Source organism: Bos indicus, chromosome 16, assembly GCF_029378745.1.
Source record: "Bos indicus isolate NIAB-ARS_2022 breed Sahiwal x Tharparkar chromosome 16, NIAB-ARS_B.indTharparkar_mat_pri_1.0, whole genome shotgun sequence".
NCBI lineage: Eukaryota > Metazoa > Chordata > Mammalia > Artiodactyla > Bovidae > Bos > Bos indicus.
The window spans coordinates 52,508,520-52,530,122 of record NC_091775.1 but is presented as its reverse complement, the minus strand read 5'-3'; the positions used below and the strand labels follow the sequence as shown (position 1 = coordinate 52,530,122).

The window sequence follows — 21,603 nt, the reverse complement described above, 5'->3', positions numbered from 1 at the left end:
AGTGTCTAATTATGGAATATATATAAAATTAGCAATCATTACCATCCTGAAGATTAATAGCAAAATACTGAAGCAGATATGACTTAAAGTAGCATCGCTATTAAATAGCAATATTTAATTAAAATGTAAACAGTTTCAAAGCATATTTGGAATTAGTTCAGGATGTTTTGAATTCTCTACTTCAAACTAGAGCAAGGCCTTTCAGAGGAGCAGTAGGAGAGCTCAACACCCTAAATTTGAAATTTTCAATACACATGTAACAAGGTACTAAGTATATTTGATTTGGTGCTATTGTTTCTGAGATGCTATCAAGTGTACTTTGATAGTTTTCTCTAAATTAATCAGCAGACTTGATTTGCATTATGTATATTATGCTTGCTTCTTGATGCTTAAGTGACAGTCTCTTAGACCTGGGGTGTTTTTGGCTATTGTGTATCACTTACAGTGAAGAGGTGGTTTTTTCTCACATGAGGATTAGCAGTACAGTTTTAAAAGGTTGAATTAACTCTCTGAATTAACAGAGAATAATAATAATAATGTTCATGTGGGAGCTGTTACCATAAATATGTTGATTTAATGTAGTGAAGTACCAGCATTTCAGAGGAGCCCTTAACTAAAGTCCCCCAGAAGCTGACTTCCAACTCATTTTAACTTTTTTCTAATTGCAAGAGCAATACATGTTAACCAAGGAGAAGTTAAGAAAATATAGATGAATGAGAACTTTTAAAAAAACTTTTGAATTCTGTACTTCCCTGGCAGTCCAGTGGTTTGGACTCCGGGGCTTCCACTGCAATGGGCATGGGCAGTTCTATCCGTGTTTAGGGAACTAAGATCCCCACAAACCTCGAGATGCAGCCAAAAAAAAAAAAAAAATCGAATTCTACCACTTAAACACAACCATGATCAATATTTGTTAAGTATCCTTCCTGTCTATTTTTTATTCAATGCCATCAGTTCAGTTCAGTCGCTCAGTCATGTCTGACTCTGCAACTCCATGAACCACAGCACGCCAGGCCTCCCTGACCATCACCAACTCCTGGAGTCCACCCAAACCCATGTCCATCGAGTAGGTGATGCCATCTGACCATCTCATCCTCTGTCGTCCCCTTCTTCTCCTGCCCTCAATCTTTCTCAGCATCAGGGTCTTTTCCAATGAGTCAGCTCTTCGCATCAGGTGGCCAAAGTATTGGAGTTTCAGCTTCAACATTGGTCCTTCCCAATGAACGCCCAGGACTGACCTCCTTTAGGATGGACTATTGGATCTCCTTTCAGTCCAAGGGACTCTCAAGAGTCTTCTCCAACACCACAGTTCAAAAGCAACAATTCTTTGGCGCTCAGCTTTCTTTATAGTCCAACTCTCACATCCATACATGACCAGTGGAAAAACCATAGCCTTGACTAGACAGATCTTTGTTGGCAAAGTAATGTCTCTACTTTTTAATATGCTGTCTAGGTTGGGCTTCCCTGGTGGCTCAGAGGTTAAAGTGTCTGCCTGCAATGCGGGAGACCTGGGTTCGATCCCTGGGTTGGGAAGATCCCCTGGAGAAGGAAATGGCAACCCACTCCAGTATTCTTGCCTGGAGAATCCCATGGACAGAGGAGTCTGGTGGGCTACAGTCCAAGGGGTTACAAAGAGTAGGACACGACTGAGCAAGCAACTTAACTTAGGTAGGTCATAACTTTTCTTCCAAGGAGTAAGCGTCTTTTAATTTCATGGTCAAAATCACCATCTGCAGTGATTTTGGAGCTCAGAAAAATAAAGTCAGCCACAGTTTCCACTGTTTCCCCATCTATCTGCCATGAAGTGATGGGACCAGATGCCATAATCTTAGTTTTCTGAATGTTGAGCGTTAGCCATAAGCATTAGTAAATTGTATTCCCAATTCTAAATATTAGATATATTAGCAGTATTTCCTCATAGAGGGAAGAAAGTTATTTTTAGCAACTTTCCAAGGAAATGGTAGAAATATAAAAATTGATTTTTTAAAAAGAAAATATCAGTGATTATATCCATTTATGGAAAACCAAAAACAATGTGGAATAAATAATTTAACTTTCTTAGAGAATTGAACAGTAAAGTAGATTGTGAAGTGTGAAAAAATGAGTTAGAGAAGGACTGGCTAACTAATACTGTTCAACTGATTGGAGTTTTATCATTGACATATGTATAATTTCACTTCAGTGAGCCTCATATATCAAAATGAATCTGTTAATATACTGGTCTGTCTTTTTCATCAGTTGACGTGCAGAACTAGCAAGGTGTCAAAATACTCTGAGAATAATGCAGTAGTTTTGTCTGTTTTATTTTCTACTGTTCTTGGGGGGGGCGGGGAACTGATTCTAATACTAGGAGGTTGCTTGTATTGTCAGGTTCTCATATGTCTCATGTGCTTTTAATGTCACCTTTCGGAATTATCCTTCATGCTCATGGGAAAATTCACTTCACCATCCATTTATCATAGATGAAAGAAGAGATCACATCCTACTTTTTGATCTTTTTCAGTAACCATAAATTATTAACTGTTAAATTAAAACATAACAAAACATTTTTAGAACTAGTTAGTATATTTTCATGTTATGTCTTTAGGAACAGTGCTTATATTTTAAGTATATTTTCTTATGAAACAGTTCATAGTGTGGAACTCGACTGGTAACCAAATTTTTGTTAAATATCTCGTAACTATACTGTCTCCTATTTAAATGGTGATAGTAATTTATCTGATCTGTTGGCTCCTTAGCATTCAAAGCTTGAGTTTGAAGCTCGGATGCTTTTCCCCATTGGGCTTCCATTACACATGACTGAACTCTTTGAGCACATCTAGCATGCTAAATACAGTCAGTCCGCACAGTGAAAATCAGTCTTGATTAAAAGCACATCTATTTTAATTCCACTTTGCAAATGGCTCTGCTTTTAATGTCACCTTTCTGAATTATCTTTCATACTCATGGGAAAATTCACTTCACCATCCATTTATCATAGATGAAAGAAGAGATCACATCCTACTTTTCATCTTTTTCAGTGACCATAAATTATTAACTGTTAAAAAATCAGAGAATAAAGAGTGGGCTGTTTTTCTTTTGAAAACATACAAAAATAAATGTTTATGAAAACAATTCTGCCCTTGTAAATATTTGTAAATAATTCTGCCCAAGGACAGAAACAAAGTAAAGTTTTCCCAGTGTTCCCTGATACGTTGTCAAAAAACATGAAAAGCACTGAGAAAACCCAACATTTGATTTTCAGGGCTGTGCAAAGGGCATGTATTTACCAGTTTTGTTATTAAGAGTTTTGCAATAGAAAAAGTCAGCAAAAGAGTGCAAGGAACTTCATAGTTGATATGCAGTCAACTGATTTGACTATAACACCTGGCTCTAATCCTGAAAAGCTATAAATTGATCATGGTATGTTTTTAACTTCACCTGATGCTTACTTCTGATATTAATATGGAATTGCCAGTCAACTTAATAGTATTCATGACATTTTTAGGCTGTGTTACTTTTAAATACTTTTACATGTATTATCTTCCTTGATACTTCTAGCAGCCTTACTAGATAAAGAAGAGATACTTTTATCCTCATTTTGCAGATAAGGATATTCAGACTTTAAGGAATTTGACCGAGTTTACTAGGCCATATAGCCAGTGACAAAAATGGAACTGTAATTTTTGACTCAACGCAGGGGTACTTCCATTATACTGTATCTCTCATTCATACCATCTGTTTTTCAGTATCCTTCAAAGTTCAAGGTCAAGTAGTGTTATGCTGAAGAATCAGTAAGGAGCATGGACATTACTTTTAACCAGTGAATGTTAACTTTTGTAGAAATGGATAGAATTCCCACCTGAATTGCTCATTGGAACTCAGCATCTATAATGTGAACTACTTTTCCTTCAAATGAATTTGCCTAACTGAAGTCAGAATAATATTTTTAGGGGCATCACAGGAACATACTAAATATTTGAACAGAAATAAAATTTGTTTTACTCATTAAATTATCTGTATGTCTATTTAGGCTGATGTAGTGAGATTTTAATAGGCTGTGAATTCTGAGAAGTGCATATCAGATTTTTAAAAACCCAAGAAGCTAAATTAGTACCTTGCTTGCTACTTTTGGTGCCTATAATTCTGAAAACAAGTATGAAAGTAACACTTTAAGAGAATCTGAGTATGAGGTGCTATCAAGTAATGTTTAATGGGATTTTGCTAGCCCAAATATCTTAATAATATATGTGTGTGTGTGTGTGTGTGTGTGTGTATATTGCTTCGTGTCTTGTGTAATCTTGGTTCCCCCATCAGGAATTGAACCTGGACCCTGGGCAGTAAAAGTTCTGAGTCCTAACTGCTGGACAGGCAGGGAATTCTCTAGCCTTTATATTGTTAAACAGAGACTGTTTCTCAGTTGTTTGATAAACCTTTGGCAAACTGGGAAATGATATCAACTTCATTTGGCATTTGCTAATCATCTTCTTGATATCCTGTGATCTCTAAAGGTCTTCGGGAGAACTTTAACTCAACTTTGCTTAACAATTTGTATGTTAGTAATTATCCACTCCACAGTTTCTCTTCTGCTACCTTCCAAAAGGTGGGAGGCTTGGAAGTATTTGCAAACAACTTTTCCATTTCAAATTAAACTTTATGTAAAATTACATATCTATTCTGCTTTTTACATGGAGAAACAACACTTCTGTAACAAGATCTTTAGGAAAACCTAAGAGAATGACATTAAAAAAATTTAGTTGGCAAACATGTTGCTTTCAATTTTCATTTAATGTCTCCCTATTCTTGTGCCATAGAGAAATTATAAATACCTCTTAATTGATTCTTATTTTGTTTTAGCTTATCCTTTTATTGTTCTGTGGGAGTTATAGATGGATACAAAATACCACATTTAATAATGACTCTAGCCTCTCTTCTAATGATTTTGTCTAAAAGCTGCCACCACCCCCCCTCCTTTTTCAGCCCTTGAATTTTCTTCAGCATGATTTTAACTGAAGGCTGCGTTCAAGGTGAGATATGTTCTTTATTTCTGTAATTGCAGGGTGCTGTTTTTTGAATCTTCTTTGTCTGTTGCCCCTTAAAATGAGATTGAGCTGAGCTTCTGTTCTTCCTGTGACACTAAGAAGATGCAGCTAATTCAGGGCCTCTCAGGTTTTAAATGAGTAATTTACATAATATTTTAAAGTGTGTTTCATTGTGGCTGCTTATATAGAAATTTATGCTTCGTGGAAAAATGCCAGTCAGTTCAACGCTAACTGCAGCCACGTATATAGAACTATGTAGTTCACGAGTGTAGCTAATTGTATGCTGGCCCAACACTCCTTATGTGATAATTGTGACAGAGAAATGGCCAAATGTAAATGTCTAGTCCTACATCTGAATATAGGTTGATTTGCTTTTACTTTTACTGAGCAATCAATTCCATAATACTTTCAAGAAAAAATATTTCCCTGTCATTTAATGACTGATTTGCATGAAGACAAGGTGAACCTCTTGGGTGGCATTAAAGGCCTTAACTAAATTACAAATGACTGCCACTATTGTGGTGGTACTTTTTTATGAGTAAGTTGTCAAAAATCCAAAAATCATTTCAATGGATAGTTATCTCCTGAGGAGGCACATCTTGTTCTGTAATTGTTGTAACTGTGTAAGGGGTTGGGGTGCTTGTTTAGTCTTCTAATATCCTAAGAGTAAGGAAAAGAAGATCTCAGTTGAGCAGACCTGCTGAGATCAAATTTAAGTACAGTATAGACCCTGAACCCAAATACAAGAAAAGTTGATATGACTATCTGACATGACTCTCTGACACATCATTAAGAAGCTTATGTTAAGCTATATGACAAACAAAAAACCTACTTGGAGCTTTACCATCTGTGGAATTAAAGAGACAATTTAACTATGTACAGGTGACCCCAGGTGTTAGTGCCATTAATTATGATGACCATATGTTCCAATAAAAAGTATCAGTTTGATAAGTTGGCTTGTATTTAAGGAGACAGTGAATGAGATCTAATATTTAAAATCTGGTCTGTAAAGCACTACACCTATGATTGTTTTTCTGTAGATAAAAAACGTAAAAGGAAACTGAGCTGTTGACAGTTCTAAACAATTCAATTTTTCTGGACTCAATACCATTGCCTTAATTTTGTGGGTTTTCTTCGGGGCTCTGATAACTAAAAAGTTCAACTGTAGGCTTTAAAATTTAAAAGCTCTTAGGTCTGGAAAGGCTAGGGTTCCAATCCCCTCCCTTTGCTTAGATTTTATAGTAAATTTTCTGAGGGGAACACTATCCAGACATGTAACCATCTCACTTCAGTTCTACTCTTGGTATACCATAACGATCAGCAAAGAGATCTTGCAAACTGTTTCGCAAGATCTTATATAAAATAAAGTTGCTTAATGTTACAAGCTAATGATTCTTGGGAGGGATGGGTTTCTGCAGCTGTTATAGCTTAGATGGGCGGTGAGAAAGGCGGCCTTGTTCTGACACTTTCCCAAGCAGGCGCGGCTCCAAGTGCCCGGAAATGGCCAGAAGCTGACCAAAGGTGAGCAGGGGAAGGAGTCCTGACTTCTTCTAGGAGAGAAGGCTCGGCAGCCGCTTTGACACGCAGCCTTGTGAATACCAACCCCCTTTCTCTTTTCTTCCCCTAGGCCAGCGCCTGGGAGCCCTGTTCGAGGCGCTGGAGGCGGTACCTTCTCCTGCACTCGCTGTGCCCCAAGCCTGAAACAGCGCTTGACCTGACAGAGGGCTGCGCGCCTGCGCACTGGGACGGAGCGCGTGAGCGTTCCTTCCTGGCCCCGCGTTCTTCCCTACCTCGCGCGCTTGCGCGCCGGCTGGGAGGAACTCGGCGTCTCGGCCTCAGCGGGCGGTCGGGCGGACGAGCGCGCGCCCGCGGTGAGGGAGGCGGGCCGCGCGCGCCGGTGGGAAGCGTCCGGCTGCCACAGCGCCAGCTCCATCGTAGTCGCTGCCGCCCGGGTCCCGCTCGCCCCTCCTCCCCGCTCCCCCGCCCGCCGCTGCCCGGGCGCATGCGCCTCCGGAGCGCGAGGGTCGGCTTCGGGTGTGTGGTGGCGGCAGAGCGGAGCTGCGAGGCCCGAGAGTCAGAACCTGGGGGAGAGGGATGGTCTCTGCACGGGGGGGAGCCGGAGGAGCCGCCGCCGCTGCCGACGCCACCGCCGCAGCCGCCGCCGCCGCCGCCGCCTCCTCGGCGCCCGCCTCCCGGCGCTGACGGGCTCGTACGAAGCCGGCGAGGGGGAACCCGCACCAGCGGTTGCCAGCACACCGCCCAGCATGGTCCGGGAAACCAGGCACCTCTGGGTGGGCAACTTACCGGAGAATGTGCGGGAAGAGAAGATCATCGAGCATTTCAAACGGTGAGTGACACGAGGCCCGGGGCCGCGCTCTCTCCTCGGGCACCGCTGCCCACTCCGGCCCGTTGCCGGCCCCTCCCCGTGCGCGGAACTGGTGAGGGGACCCGGGCCAGACCCACGGACCGGTGCGGAGGGCGCGCGGCTGCCTGGCCGCCTCTCTGTCCGCGTCGCGGCGTTGGGCCTCGGCGGAGCGGGCCCGGCTCCCACCCTCTCCCTTCCCAATAAGGAGGCGGCTGTCGCTCGGCCTCAGCGAAGCCGGCGCCGGGAGGGTGTTCTCAGGCTGGCCAGCCGACGGTGGGGTCGCGTCCTTGCGCGCCGCTGCCCCGGTTCGGTGCGGCTGTCCCGGCCAACACGCCCGAACCGAGCTGCCCCTGAGCCCCGGGGACCCGAACCCCTACCCCGCCCCGACAACCCCCGGCCCGGCCAACTCCCGAGTCCCGCAGCAGCTCCCGCTCCTCGCCCTGCGGACGCGTGGATATGTCTGACCTAGAGAGGGTTTTGTGCGAAAGGAAAGGTTATACAAACGGAAAAGTCTTGGTAGGTGACATGGGGGCATCTCGGAACTGGAAAGACACTACTGGATTCTAGGGACCTCTCATGAAGGCTCACAGACCTAGAAACTAAATGGACGCAAATGTTTTAGATTCTCCCCACCTTGTTTTTGTGGGGTTGGGCGGAGGATGGTGTCCGAGAATAAGCTGGTGCGTCTGTTTCGGCTCTTTCGCCTTCCTGCTTTCAGCGCTCTGGGGTCCCTGGATGGGGAGCACAGTGGGGACCGAGCGCTCGCAGAGGAGGAGCAGCCTCCTGCAACAGAGCCCCCGGCGCTCCGGCCTCGGGGTCTGAACACTGGGCAGCCTTTATAAGGCTGCTCCCCTCCCACCCAGAATTCCTACATCAGTGGTTAAAAAATGCAAGCCTTTTCAGGTTAAATGTAGCTCTTCTAGAAAGCTTTTTCCCAGAGTGTATTTTTTGTTCAGGGGTAGCAGCAGCGGCAGCAGTAGGGGTAGTAAAGGGTAAATGTTCTTGATACATTTTAGTTACTTAGTAGCGTTCAGCATTTGTTTTTATTTTGTGAAATCACTGTCTGCCATCGCTGATGGAGCCTTCGGTGTGAAATAACCGAAAATGACGCTTTACTGAACAGCGATGTAAATCGAGAGGACCGTGGCAGATACGTGATAGTCCTCGGAAATGACTGTTTCTTCCGATATTCAAGACTTCGGAAGGTTTTAAGTTTGGTTTACTTTTAATTCCTCTTACTATCTAGTGAGTGAAGGAAATTATGGAGCGCCCTTATTAGTGAGTCACCATGGGAAAAATAGGTTGCGTCGCTCGCTCCTGAGCAGCTTGGATCAGGAAATGGAAGCAGCGGCAGCGGAGCTCCGCTCTTTCAAATGGAGGATCATTGATTCTGTTGGTGGTTGCTGTTACTGGGGTATTAAATCTTCACCGCTGGAACGCGCGTCTGCGCGTGTCCGCGTGTGAAAAGGAGCCTGGAATAGTGAGGCCATTCATAACCCACTAAAGCTGTCCTCGGCGAGACTGGAGGAGGCGCGCTTCCAGGGACTCCCGGTGTTTACTACGTTGTGCTGAGAAACCAGGCAGCGGGAAGGCAGGAGCAAAAACTCGCCTGTGTCCCCTGTGACAAAGGGGAGATCTCGGGCTCGTGGGGAAGCAGATGGGAACTCGCTCCCTGGCGCTGCTCCACCCCTTACCCCATACGGAGGCCCCGTATCTTCAATGTTTTGGTGGAAAAATCATTTAGGCGCAAGATTATTGGAGTGGAAAAGCCACTTAGATGCACTTGCTTTTATCTTCTTGCGGACCTTCTCTGTAGGTCTCCGCCTGGGAAATTCGTAGGCACCGACGTGCAAACACGTGCATTGCAGCATTTGCTTTGCCCCTCAGTATTACGTGGCCAGAAGTGTCATTTCGGCATTATGCAGATTCTAGAAAGAGTGTCTGCCTGTCGGGGGCAGTTTGACTCCCCTGGCGAGATGAGAGGTTCGAGAGGAAAAAGGAAGTCATCCGAGGGAGTCTTGGAAGGTTTTTAAGTAGATGGTGCTGCCGTCCGGCCTGTGTGAATGACTTTCTAAAATGGCGGCCAGGACCCACTTTATGTGGGAATCAGCAGAGCTGATCTCAGAATGCACAGAGGGAGGAGCGGGCGGAGGATGCGAGCTGCCTTGGAAGGCGGCGGTCTGCAGAAACGTTTCAGTGTTAAAGACGGTTTAGCTGGCACATTGCTCAGGACTGCATTTAAAGCAGTGTGTTACCTATTGCAGAGCAAAAGCAGATGCTATTGGTAAAAGCAGATTATCTTAAAACTAAGTAGACCGAGTGTCCCTGACACTCCTTTATATTTTTAAAACGACTTTTGAGAATTTTAAACATGTTTGCTCTTATGTTTGGATAGATAGTGCATTCTTAGTGGGTTTAGAGAGTGTAAAAAGGTTTACAGAAAAATCTTCCCTTTACCCCAACCCTGGGAATTCCAGTTCCCACCCCTCACCCCCTACTCCCCTAACAGGTAATCTCTATGTCTGGCTTCTTGTTTATCCTTAAACGTGTACCAGAAATATTCTTGCTGATCCAGCTGTGGCGCTAAATGGACTTTGTTTGGAGAAATTCAAGGTCTTTTATCCTTATTGTAGAGAACGTTTTGTAAAATCTGAGATTGCTATAGGGAGGGAAGCTAAATGTGAATAAGTGAAAGGGATAAAACAGTGGTTGGACCAGAATAGTAGCTTTGCAAGAAAATTGAAGAATATTGACTTCTGATGTCTTCTAGAAATCATAATGAGAAAAACCATGCCTATACCTATACTAAGACTGAGGTTAAAGTACCTACTTTCACTGTTTTCCCTAGCTGATTTCAACATTAACTAATAACTGTTTTACGGGATTAAGTAGTGTACACTGGGAATACATTATATAAAATGTTTCAAAATGAATGTTCTTGTAATGGTGATTAGGCTTGTAGTAAGTGTTTGAATTTTAAAGAATGATTCAAAGAGACAGCTTTGGGAGCAGGGTAGTTGAGAAGCATTTTGGGATGGGGGTCGATCAGAGCCAATTCTTTTATTTATATTTTGATCAGTGTTTGGTAGAAAATAGATTGAAGGAAGCTTGCTGATTTGGCTTTTTTCTCTGTGCCAAAGAAACACCAAACCTTTAGAATGTAATCAGAACATTTTCAAAATTTGGCTTTACTTTCTTGCAATAAGAATAATATAATGTGCTCATTATTTTAACAGCATTCAATATACTGATTGAAAAGAATTAAGTATTTCTGAATCAAATTTTATTTAACAAAGATCCATTGCAGAGACTGTATTTGCACAATAGAGAAAGTCCTTTTCTTTGTATGGTGTGTTAGCTGGATTGAAGGGGGATGGGAGGAGTTATACAACAATTGGTTGCTGTCTTAGTTGTTAGAGGGAGAGGTGTGTGTGCTGAGGCAGCTCCCTGAATTAGAATGAGCCAATGAATAAAACCCTTTAGAAGGAAAAAAACTCTCTATTTTATTTTCAGATTTGAAGTAAATCTCATATACAGGTTCTTCCCGTCCATTCTCAGTTCTAAAGAATAGGTTGAAGATCTTACAGAGGGTGAGCAAGGTAGTAATTCATGTAAAAATTTTTGTCAAAGAATGAAACTCAGTTTTAGCTGGTATGTATGTTACATTACATGAATTTGGATAGCTTTACTTCTGGGACACAATAATAAAGTATTGTGGTAGAGTTTCCTTATCTTCACATACTCTATGACTAGAGATATATTTAGACTTAAACAAATTTGACTCATCCTAGCCTGCATCACTGCTTTATGGTTTATTCTTTTAGGCTGAGCCGGTTTCTATGAAGAAACACCTCTGTTTCTGAATGTTATAATTTTGAATACCTATTTTTGTGATAGGCTTTTGCACATTAAAACAATGAAGTAAAATACTTTTATACTTATCTTGAAAAATAGCATTAAAAATTAACACAGAATGCTTGAAATTTTGTATTTTATTTCTTGAGTTAGAAATGCCGCTGGCAGATTGGAGGAGAACAGAGGGCTCAGTGCCAAGAAGAAAGAAGGTGTTTGACTTGTGTAGAGGGCACCTTTTTCCAACTACCTTTCTTGTAGACTGATTACTCAGGTGTTGTATTGTTTGGTATGCTTATGAAGAGATTTCAGGCTTGAATTTGGAGACATTTTTAATCTTGTGAGCACTAATGCTTCAGAAAGACGTACAGATGTTACAGGGATAGTGGTAATTTGAAATTTTTTCCAAATAGTCTTCCAAGTCTCATTTTCCCCTTAGTTTCAAATTTTGCTCAAATTTTTTAAAAAACTGAATTTTTTTTGTGAAAACTAGCATATTCTGATTGGGAACTATATGTTTGTTTTTTTTTGCTTTTTCTTTTAAGAGTCCCTAGTGTTTGAGCTGTATTAAACTAGTCCACAGTATTTAGAGTAAACATTGCAGTCTGAAAATACCTTGAGTGTATATAATCGTTAAAATTGTGCTCCCCAGTGTAATTATTGGATGCTTTGAAATAAATTGTTGTTCATCAACTCTAAATAGACATATATTAGTCTGTTGAACAAGGAGACTAACTAAAGTAACACTTTTCTATATTAAAAACACTTTAATTTTTTCTTTATTATATGCCTTCTATCTGCTTATATTTTGAGTGAAAATAGCATGCTCTGTTGTGGAAATCAATTAGGATGTTTAATCAGCTTATTATAAATTATATAATTTTGTGTGCTGCTAGCTTTTTTTTAGTATGTGGAAGTATGCTTTGCAGTGAGGTGTTCTTGGTGTAATGTTAAAGTATTGAGACAGTCACATTTTTTTCCCCTTACATGTGTCTCTCTCTGCCAAGTTAAAAATTTTAAACATCTTAAAAAAACCCACAGTGGTATGTCTCTATAAAATCCTAACTTAAATTTAGTGAATTCTTGGATTAATTACTTAGGATTTCATTTTGATTATAGGATGAATTGAAATCTAGCATGTTTAAAGATTTTTATTATAAGAGAACTGCTCCGTTTCTTACAGTTAAGGAATATTTGTGGAACATTCAAATGGAAAACATTTATTATTACTTTTGTTTTATACTTGGTTCTAGGTTTTTGGTCCAGCATTAAACTTCGGGATTATGTGTATGTCTTTGTATCTTTGTATTAGATGCTGAGTTTCGGTTACATTGACAAATGAAATGAAGATTTTTCTGGTTATATCTTGTATTGATTTTGTTACAGTCTTAATCATGTTTATGCACAGTATATGTACTCTTACATATGATCCATTTATAATTTCTTTGGGCTTCCCTGGTGGTTCAGATGATGAAGAATCTGCCTGCAGTGCAGGAGATCTGGGTTCAATCAAAGGATTGGGAAGATCCCCTGGAGAAGGGAATGGCTACCCTATCCAGTATTTGTGCCTGGAGAATTCCATGGACAGAGGAGCCTGGTGGGCTGTAGTCCATGGGGTTGCAAAGAGTTGGACAGTACTAAGCGACTAACATAGTTTCTTTGATTCTTAAAATAGGCTCAGTGATTTTTCTTTTTTTAACTTTCACCCAATCATTTTATTCCTTTTATTTAAAAACTAAAATATTTGTACTCTGCTTAAAAACATTTTGTATTTTACATTTGACATATAGTGATTTGCATCTTTTGTAAGTCAGTAAATTGGTAGGTATGAATTTTTTTTCAGGCATTACTTTTTTTTAAAGAATAATAGAGCCCACTAAAGAAGTTTGTCAGCTTTTTTTTTTTTAAAGATTTATTTAATTATTTATTGGCTATGGTGGGTCTTCGTTGCTTCAAGCAGGCTTTCTCTAATTGTGTCTAGTTGTGGCAAGTGGGGGCTACTCTTGGCGGTGTGAGGGCTTCTCGTTGCAGTGGCTGCTCTTGTTGAGGAGCACAGGCTCTAAATGTGTGGGCCTCAGTAGTTGCAGTGCATGGGCTTAGTAGCTGTGGCACACAGGCTTAGTTGCTTCATGGCATGTAAGATCTTCCCAGACTAGGGATCAAACCAGTGTCCCTTGTGTTGCAAGGCAGATTCTTAACCACTGGACCACCAGGGAAGCCCTTCAACTATTACTTTTTAAAATTCATGCTTCATGCTGTCTGCATTAAAGGCTCTTTTTTACTCAAGATTTAAAATTTTTTATTAATTTTTTTTTCCCCCAGGGAGCTGCATGTTGTGGCATGTGGGATCTTAGTTCCCCAACCATGGAACCAGCCCATGCCCTCTGCAGTGGAAGTGTGGACCCCTAGCCACTGGACTGCCAGGGAATTCCCCACTCAAAATTATTTAAGTCATCTGAGATTAAAAGAAAAAATATATTAAAAGTTTAGCACTTTACTATATCAAAAGGATATTAGATTGTTCAGTGAAAACTATTGCCATTTAGACCAGAATTTAGGAGGAGGTACTTAAATTTGTCTTGGAAAATGCTGTATCTTTATTTTCACTAACTTCTTATCAGAATTTAGCATTTCTGTCAACTCTTAACTGTATTGTAGTGTAGTACCAGCATGGTAGTATGAGCAGTACCTGTGATGATCGCCAACACCAATCAGATGTATTTTCATATTTCACATTACGGTTGTTGCAGACATCTCATTTATGCTCATCACAACTTGAAATGACAATAACTTTTAGACCTGCTAAATACTTCTATTTAACGCATTAATAAAGATGTATACACACACACACACATATACACACACACACACATATATATGTTTGTGTATATATGGGGGCTTCCCTGGTGGCTCAGATAGTAAAGAGTCTTCCTGCAGTGTGGGAGACCTGGGTTCAATCCCTGGGTCAAGATCTGTGTCTATGTATGTGCAGATTACTGCAGACAGCATGAAGCATGAATCTCTCTCTCTACACACACACACACACACACACATGATACTGTATGGTCAATCTGTGTTGTGGATATACTTTTAAAATTCTACCTTGGAGAATTTGAACATACACAAAAAGTAGAAAAATAGTAAATTAATCCTGTGTACCATTTAGCTCCAGTGACCATCAACCATGACTTATTCTGCTTTATGAGGAAAAAGAAAACACAGTAAGGGATGGCGAGTAATGGGGGTGGCGTGATGAGGAAGGCCTCTTTGAAAAGATAACATTTGATTCACAGGAATGAAGACCAGTCCAAATAACTAGATCCACTGCCTAACCGTTATTTTTTTCATTTAAAATTTATTTTGAAATAGTTAAGGAAAAGTACAAAGAATTCCCACATTCCCTTCGCACAGATTCCTCAGTTGTTAGCATTTTGCCAAATTTCTTCCATTACCTTCTCTTGTTGTCTCCTGGCATATCATCCTTTCACCCTTTATTCTCCAGTGTGTACCTCCCGAAAACAAAGACACTTCTGCATTTCACCGTACAGTATTCTCAGCCAGGAAATCAACACTGGTATAACAGTATTAGCCAATCCATAGACCTCATTCAAATGATGCCAGTCATCCCAGCAATGTCCCTCTTTCCTTTTTGATCCAGGATTCTAGCCAGTACCATGTATTGCCTTTGGTTGTTGGGTGTCATCCTTCTGTAACAGTTTCTTACTCTTAATTCTCATGTGCCTCATAGCCTTAAAGAACATAGTTCTTTTAGTCTGTAGGCTGACCTTCCACCCAGGTCTGTCCAATATTACCTTGTGACCAGATCACGTCATGCTTTGTTGGCAGATATATCACAGAAATAATTCTGTGCTTTATCAAAATATGGAAACAGTATGGCTCCATCCCACACTGGTGATGTTAACTTTGATCACCTAGTAAAATTAGTGTCTTCACTATTTCCCCCCTTTTATTTGATTAACATTTTATGGGAAGATATCCAATATTGTACTCATAGTCTTTTTTCCATCATCAGCCCTAAACCCGGTAGCCTTAACATCCTTTGATAACTTTTTTTAATGTTTTCATTTTTGTTTGGCTGCATTGGGCCTTGGTTGTGGCATGTGGAATCTAGTTCCCTGATCAGGGATTGAACCCAGGCTCCCTGCACTGGGAACTAGGAGTCTTAACTGGACCACCAGGGCAGTCCCCTCATTGTTAACTCTTGACTGTATTATATACTGCTGTGATTGTTGCAAATGATAATCTAGTACTGTGATTACTTCCTCAGTAATTCTGCTGTAGGTAAGAATTTTCCATATATATATTTGGAAATATATGTATATATTTTTATGTACATATATAAATATATATTTATACATATGTACAAAGTATAAATATGTACATTGAGAATATATATACATTTTGAATAAAGGTGAAAGAGAGTGAAAAAGCTGACTTAATACTCAGCATTCAAAAAATGAAGATCATAGCACCCAGTCCCATCACTTCATGGCAGATAAATGGGGAAACAATGGAAACAGTGCAGACTTTATTTTCTTGGGCTCCAAAATCACTGCAGATGGTGACCGCAGCTTGCTCCTTGGAAGAAAAGCTATGACCAACCTAGACAGCATATTAAAAAGCAGAGATATTACTTTGCCAACAAAGGTCCATATAGTCAAAGATACAGTTTTTCTGGTAGTCATGTATGGATGTGAGAGTTGGACCATAAAGAAAGCTGAGCGCTGAAGAATTGATGCTTTTGAACTGTGGTGTTGGAGAAGACTCTTGAGAGTCTCTTGGACTGCAAGGAGATCCAACCAGTCAATTGTAGAGGATATCAATCCTGAATATTCATTAGAAGGACTGAGGCTGAAGCTGAAACTCCAGTACTTTGGCCACCTGATGTGAAAAGCCGATTCATTAGAAAAGACCCTGATGCTGGGAAAGATTGAAGGCAGGAGGAGAAGAGGATGACAGAGGACAAGATTGTTGGATGGCATCACCGACTCAATGGACATGAGTTTGAGCAAAGCTCCTGGAGATGGTGAAGAACAGGGAAGCCTGGTGCTGCAGTCCATGGGATTGTAAAGAGTCGGACACGACCAAGCAACCAAACAACAGCAATATATATTTGGAAATATGCATGTACATACAGGCACACATATATATGATTTCCATTTTTTTCTGTAGGTTGTAATTCAGGGCTTGCTTATTTTGATACCTAAATCATCCTAGATTTGACCAGTGGGAACCCCTTCAAATTGGCTACTTTGCCCTTTTGCTATCTCCCCACTATTCTCTTAAACATTTATTTCTGGCAACAACAAAGGCTCATCTTGTATTTTCCCTCCCCTAGTCCTGGAATCAACCATTTGTCCAAGAAACTCTTGGTTCTTTTCATGAGGGATGGTATTTAGAAACCAAGATCTGGGTGCAAGTTTTCTCATTGGTACAGAGATAAGAGGATGTGTATTGTGTGTGTATATGTATACAACCTGTTCATTGACTACATTAAAGCTTATGACTGTAGATCACAAGCTGGAAAATTTTTTAAGAGATGGAAATACCAGATGATCTTATTTGTCTCCTGAGAAACCTGTTTGTGGGTCAAGAAGCAGCAATTAGAACCTTACACAGAACAACTAACCAGTTCAAAATTGGGAAAGGGGTATGAGAAGGCTGTATATCATCACCCTGCTTATTTAACTTCTTTGCAGAGTACATCATGCAGAATGGCAGGCTGGATGAATCACAAGCTGGAATCAAGATTGCAGGGAGAAGAGTCAGCAACCTCAGATATGCAGATGATACCACTCTAATGGCAGAAAGTGAAGCGGAACTAAAGAGCCTCTTGATGAAGGTGGAAGAGGAGAATGAAAAGGCTGGCTTAAAATTCAGCATTCAAAAAACTAACATCATGGCATCTCATCCCATCATTTCATGGCAAATAGATGGGGAAAAAGTGGAAGCAGTCACAGATGTTATTTTCTTGGGCTCCAAAATCACTGTGGACAGTGACTACAGCCTTGCTTCTTGGAAAGGTATGACAAACCTAGACTAGTCAATCCTAAAGGAAGTCAACTCTGAATATTCATTTGAAGGACTGATGCTGATGCTGAAGTTCCAATACTTCGGCCAACTGAAATGAAGAACTGACTTACTGAAAAAGACTCTGATGCTGGGAAAGATTGAAGGCAAAAGAAGAGGGTGGCAGAGGATGAGATGTTATCACTGACTCAATGGATGTGAATCTGAGCAAACTCCAGGAGATAGTGAAGGACAGGGAAGCCTGATGTGCTGCAGTCCATAGGGTCACAAAGAGTTGGACACGACTTGGCAACTGAGCACCACCACCACCAAATGTATACATATATATACATTACATGTACCACTATATCATATATTTAAAAGCTGTGTTCACACATGTTTCCATACATGAAGATTCTTTCTGAACTCCCCATTTCCATGTTTTTAAACTGCTTCTCAGACAGTGAGAAACCTGACTGTTGTTATTCTCAATGTATTTGCTTCTTTACCTAGAGTCATGTTCTCAGTGTAGCTAATAGCCCAGCCACTCTGCCTCATCTACCTTTGGGCTCCTCACCCCTGCTGCCGCTACATCAAATCCTCTCTCTCTTGCCTATTCTCTTTGAAAACCGACACTGGGGGGGGGGGGTGAAAGGCAAGGCAAGGAAGGTGGAAGTGGAAATTACTTGAATGTTTTTGTCTTCAATTTTTACCTTATAGGAGACAACTTGTGGATGGATGAATCACCTGCCTCTAATGCCATTTATAGGCAGATTTAGAGCAACCTCACTTTTTAAACTGTTGGTTTTGATTCTACTTCTCCACTGACTTTATGACATGAGGTTAATCACAGGATCAATATGAGCTGTATTATATGCTTAGTCATTCAGAAGAGGGAATGGTAAGAAACTTGTTTTTTAGGAATAACATTAGGTCCCATCATTGCTCCATGTATTTGGGTGTTAGTCATTCACTTTATGTGATATCTCAGCAAATTTTGCTCTTGTTCTACTTCCCCCCAAACCTTACTGACCTCAACCTTATTTCTTTTTTTGTTTTAACTTAAATTTTAAAAAAGTAATTTTAAATTAGTAAATTTTAATTTAATTCTTAATTGAAGTATAATCGACATAACCTTATATTGATTTCAGGTATACAACATAATAAAATTTTATTTGTATATATTGCAAAATGATTACCATTAGTTAACATTCCTCATCATACATAGTTATAAAAACCATTTTTTTTCTCGTGATGAGGGCTTTTAAGATTTACTCTCATAGGAACTTTCACAGTATTAACTACAGTCACTGTGCTATACGTTATGTCCCTGTGACATTCACTTTATTACTGGAAGTTTGTATCTTTTGAGCCCTTTCGTTCCACCCATCTCCACACTCACCAGGCGCTGATCTTTTTTCTGTATCAATAAACTTTTTTTGTTTTAAAGAATTCCCATGTAAATGAGATCAAATGGTATTTGTCTTTGTCTGACTTATTTCACTTAGTATTATGCCCTCAAGTTTTATTCATTTTGTTCCAAATGTCAAGATTTCCTTTTCTGTGGCCGAATAGTATTCCATTCTGCGTGTGTGTACATATATACACAGCCCATATGTCACATCTTCTTTATCCATCCATTGATCTGTGGATACAGATTGTTTCTGTATCTTGGCTTTTGGTAATAAATGAATATTGCAGTGAACGTGAGGATGCATATATCTTTTCAAATTAGTGTTTTTGTTTTCCTTGGATATATACCAGAAGTGGAATTGCTGTCATATGGTAATTCCATTGTTAATTTTTTGGTGAACCTCCATACTGCTTTCTATAGTGGCGGCACTCAACTTTCTTTTTCCCCCTCCCTGTATATTACTCTTCGTCCCTGTCCAAAGAATTGCTTAATAAGTTAAGAACTGTATTCCTTTGCACAAGCCCTACAATGTGTATAGTTGGTATTATTTTGAAGTAGCTTCCAGACATCTTACTTAATCCATAAATATTTCAGTGTTTATCTCTAGAAGATATGCACCAATACTGTGGTATATCTGTATTTCAAATACTCAGTCTGACTGGGGCATTTGAATAGGGATATACCATTGGCTCAATTACAAACTTGAGCCAGTACTCAAGTTTGCAATTGCTTTAAGAATTTTTTTTTTTTAACTCAAGCTCTAAATAAAATACTTAAGATTTATTTTAAAAATTTTGTTGAGGTAAAATTTGCATACAATAAAATGTACCTGCTTCAAGTGTTGAGTTTGTTGAATTTTGAGTAATGTAGGCATCCTTGTAATCACCACCACTACCACAGTCAAGATACTACATTTATTTACTTATTGATGGACATTAAACTATTTAAATTTTTTTTAATCTGTAAGTTTTAATCTCTCTTTACAGCTTAATTTGTTGGAAATCAGGTTGACTGTAGAGTTTCTCATAGCATGTGTTTTGCTGATTACATTTTTGTCCTGTGGTATACATTAACATCACCTTTTGTCCTGTGTATTTCCTATATGTTCAAAAGGGCCTATTTTTGAATATTTGATAACTGTTTCAATATAATTGGTTTCCTTGTAATTCATGCATTTTATTTTCCTTATGACCCCCTAGACTGTAGCCTGCCAGGCTGTTCTGTCCGTGGAATTTTCCAGGGAAGAATACTGGAGTGGGTTGCCATTTCCTTTTCCAGGAGATCTTCCCAACCCAGGAATCGAACCCAAGTCTCTTGCATTGTCAGGGGGATTCTTTACCACTGAGCCTTTAATTTAATAATATTCTGAGAAAGGGTTTATAGATTTCACAAGACTGTCAAAGCAGTCCAGGGAAAAAAGTTTAAGAAACATTGGTTTAGGCAAACCATTAGGTTAAGAGTAGAATGCTAGCAGTATATTTAAGTATTGATTTTAGCCTTGACCTAAAAAGGTTCAGGTTAAAAAGTTAATCACTGAAAAACTTTGACTTGAAAATGAGATGAAGTAGTGTCCTTTGAAATAGCTTGATTCTTTCCCTCTTTTTCCTCATTGTAAACAGATTCAGTTCAGTTCAGTTGCTCAGTCGTGTCCGACTCCTTGCAACCCCATGAATCGCAGCACGCCAGGCCTCCCTGTCCATCACCAACTCCCGGAGTTCACTCAGACTTACGTCCATCGAGATGGTGATGCCATCCAGCCATCTCATCCTCTGTCGTCCCCTTCTCCTCCTGCCCCCAATCCCTCCCAGCATCAGAGTCTTTTCCAATGAGTCAACTCTGCACATGAGGTGGCCAAAGTACCGGAGTTTCAGCTTTAGCATCATTCCTTCCAAAGAAATCCCAGGGCTGATCTCCTTCAGAATGGACTGGTTGGATCTCCTTGCAGTCCAAGGGACTCTCAAGAGTCTTCTCCAACACCACAGTTCAAAAGCATCAATTCTTCGGTGCTCAGCTTTCTTCACAGTCCAACTCTCACATCCATACATGACCACTGGAAAAACCATAGCCTTGACTAGATGTACCTTTGTTGGCAAAGTAATGTCTCTGCTTTTGAATATGCTATCTAGGTTGGTCATAACTTTTCTTCCAAGGAGTGTCTTTTAATTTCATGGCTGCAGTCACCATCTGCAGTGATTTTGGAGCCCAAGAACTGCTCTTTTTCTTGGGGAATTTTTTTCTATTTTTTTTCATCCTCCTCCCTCCCCCATTTATCCTAAAAATCATGGCATCTTTAGGTTTTTAGGATTATTCCTTTTAGTCAGCTTTAATTCTTTTAATGATGTGAATTTCAAGCACATCCAATGTTAGAATTAAATGCCATATTAGATATTGATTTCTGTTATATAGATGGGTCTAGCCTTAAAGAAAACAAGATTTGTTAAAAATCTCAATTTATGGAGTGTCTTTAATTCAGTTAGTATGTGATATTGTATATAAAACAAGACAGGGAATTCCCTGGCATTCCAATGGTTAGAACTCCATGCTTTCACTGCCTAGGGCCTGGGTTCAGACCCTCATTGGGGAACTAAGATCCTGTAAGCCATGTGGTGCAGCAAAAAAGGACAAAATAGGAAACTAACTCTTCAGTAACACATTTATTATCTAAAGTCGGTACATTTATTTTCTCCAATAAATTAAATGGGTTGGATTTTAAGATTTCTGAGGTCTTTTTAGTTTAGAAAATCTTGTTCTAGGGCAAACTATGAACATGTTAGAACTGGTAAAGGGTCTTTATTGGCATGGATAAATATTTAATGACAAAACAAGGTATAAAATGGGACATGTAACATGATCTCTATCAGTCACTTCAGTTCTGTCACTCAGTCGTGTCCGACTCTTTGTGACCCCATGGACTGCAGCAT

The 21,603-nt window shown here is 40.1% G+C and overlaps 1 protein-coding gene across 3 annotated transcripts in view; it reads left to right on the top strand.

Moving 5' to 3' along the window:
* The first annotated feature begins 6,891 nt into the window (after positions 1-6,891).
* SPEN (spen family transcriptional repressor) overlaps positions 6,892-21,603 on the top strand; it is a 92,584-nt gene continuing 77,872 nt past the window's right edge. Inside the window, exon 1 of one of the 3 annotated variants that reach the window (XM_019976131.2) lies at positions 6,892-7,368. In XM_019976131.2, the coding sequence (XP_019831690.2) occupies positions 7,286-7,368 (83 nt within the window). In that variant the 5' untranslated portion in view covers positions 6,892-7,285. Of the gene's footprint in view, positions 7,369-7,629; positions 7,903-21,603 lie in introns of those variants that run through there. The other 2 variants (XM_019976130.2, XM_070768439.1) reach the window with 2 other exon arrangements.